Consider the following 1,753-nt stretch of genomic DNA (forward strand, 5'->3'; position numbering starts at 1 on the left):
TGAATGCCATCGAATCCCAGTGATTTGTAAGGACCAAAAGTTTTCCACTTTCACATTTGTAATCATGAGATTGCCTTCTATCATTAGCGAAGTCGTTATCCTCCACCAGCTGCTTGACTGAGAAGTATGCATCTAGAAGGAGTCATCCATGTGTTACCTTGATCCTTAAGATAGCCCAGGTTGCATGGCAACTTGGAGAGAATTCTCTATTCCCTTGCAATAATTTTTCCAGGATTTACGTTGCTAACTAATGTTCCGCGTGTTTTCAAATCAGCCTTGTAGTCTTCCCAGTCTGCGGACGTTCCCGTGGATTTAGCCCTATTGAGCAGTGTCCTATTAGTTTCACGTAATGAGGGAGATTGTTTTGTCCACCAATGTGGTTTTGTTTTTCGTCAGTGGCGAACAACCGGACATCCGGCTGTTGAAGTACCATTCATGGCTTTAGTAATATCATTTATCATTAGTTTGATTCTTTTAAACCAACACTTACAAATGAGGCTACCCAAGAGTTCTCCGTATTCCCTAAGTATGGCTGACTTGTGCCGTTTTTGCTTGCCTATAAACAAGGGCCTTACCGGTTTTTTAATCAGCACTCTCGATTTGGGAGGCTAAATTAAATTACAAAGAAAATTTCAAAGAAAAGAGATAATTTAATATACAATTATTTTATGTTAAACTATGTTTTATACAATCAAGCACGACCACGATTAACGTACTCTCCCTGCTGCTGCAAATCGTCGTAGAAGATGTGATCATTGAAAATTTCATCACGATGATAATAATTTTGAAAACCATGCACCTTTTCACCTCGTTGCAAATCTTTGTGTTCAGCAAAATACCTTTCAGTACCTTCCATAGGCAACTTTCGATCTCTGGAATGGCGCTTACTGAGTCTTTCGATGGCATCTTTGGTGCCAAGATATTTAAGAACTGATGTTTTTGGTGCTAAAATGCTTTCCTTTTCAAATGTTTCGTTATGTCCATCATAGTCAGCGTATTCCTCTTCAGACTCTGACTGCGATTTGGCCTCTTCGCTATCCATTGAAGCTTCAGCTTTCGAATCGACTACACCGTTATCTGCTACTTTTTCGACAATTTCTCCTACATTTTCTTCCACATGCTCCGTGATTGGCTTCAATTTTGCCACAATATTTAATCTACCTCTTGCACTGGCCGTTCTTTGGTCCGGCGGTTTTACGCTTTGCAAAGGTGATTGTTGCACCAACGTTCGACTGTTGTCTTTTTTCACTAATCCCAAGTGTTCGGCATAGTATGGCAATTGCTTCAATTTCAATCTTTTAGCATAGCGACAATTCGATTCAGTGCCTATGCGCATTGGTCTAATGACTATCATATATGGATGCGTGTTAGGTCTCTTCGTCAATTGCTTAGGAACGTCTCTATACTTTCTTGGCATTTCACTTTGGTATTTCACTTTTATATGCAAAGGACTCTTTGTTGTATGAGTAGTTGTTGCATTCTTCATCTCTTCTCTGTAACTGTTAATAATCACACAGATGTCCATATTCTCTGGCGTTGGTATAGCACTGGTATTTTGGTATGGACACTGTAGAATGTGGTATTCTTGCGGAATAGTATATTGCGCTGGCTTTATGGGCAACTTGTAGTAGGCATGTAGATTTCGCTCTACAATTATACCACGTGCAATAGCCAGTTCCTGCAGCAAAGTGAAAATAATTCTTATTTTGATGATGGCGAAATTCGTGTAGGCAGACATGATAACAAAGTTTCA

At 39.6% G+C, this 1,753-nt stretch overlaps 1 protein-coding gene across 1 annotated transcript in view; it reads right to left on the bottom strand.

Moving 5' to 3' along the window:
• Positions 1-691: 691 nt before the first annotated feature.
• Positions 692-1,753, bottom strand: part of LOC118748534 — a gene marked incomplete in the record, with an annotated part of 1,544 nt that continues 482 nt past the window's right edge. The window contains 1 exon segment of the mRNA XM_036483092.1: positions 692-1,753. Coding sequence (XP_036338985.1) covers positions 692-1,738 — 1,047 coding nt within the window.

The sequence above is a fragment of the Rhagoletis pomonella genome, unplaced genomic scaffold (assembly GCF_013731165.1).
Source record: "Rhagoletis pomonella isolate Grant_MI unplaced genomic scaffold, Rhpom_1.0 Rhpom_scaffold_00001, whole genome shotgun sequence".
NCBI lineage: Eukaryota > Metazoa > Arthropoda > Insecta > Diptera > Tephritidae > Rhagoletis > Rhagoletis pomonella.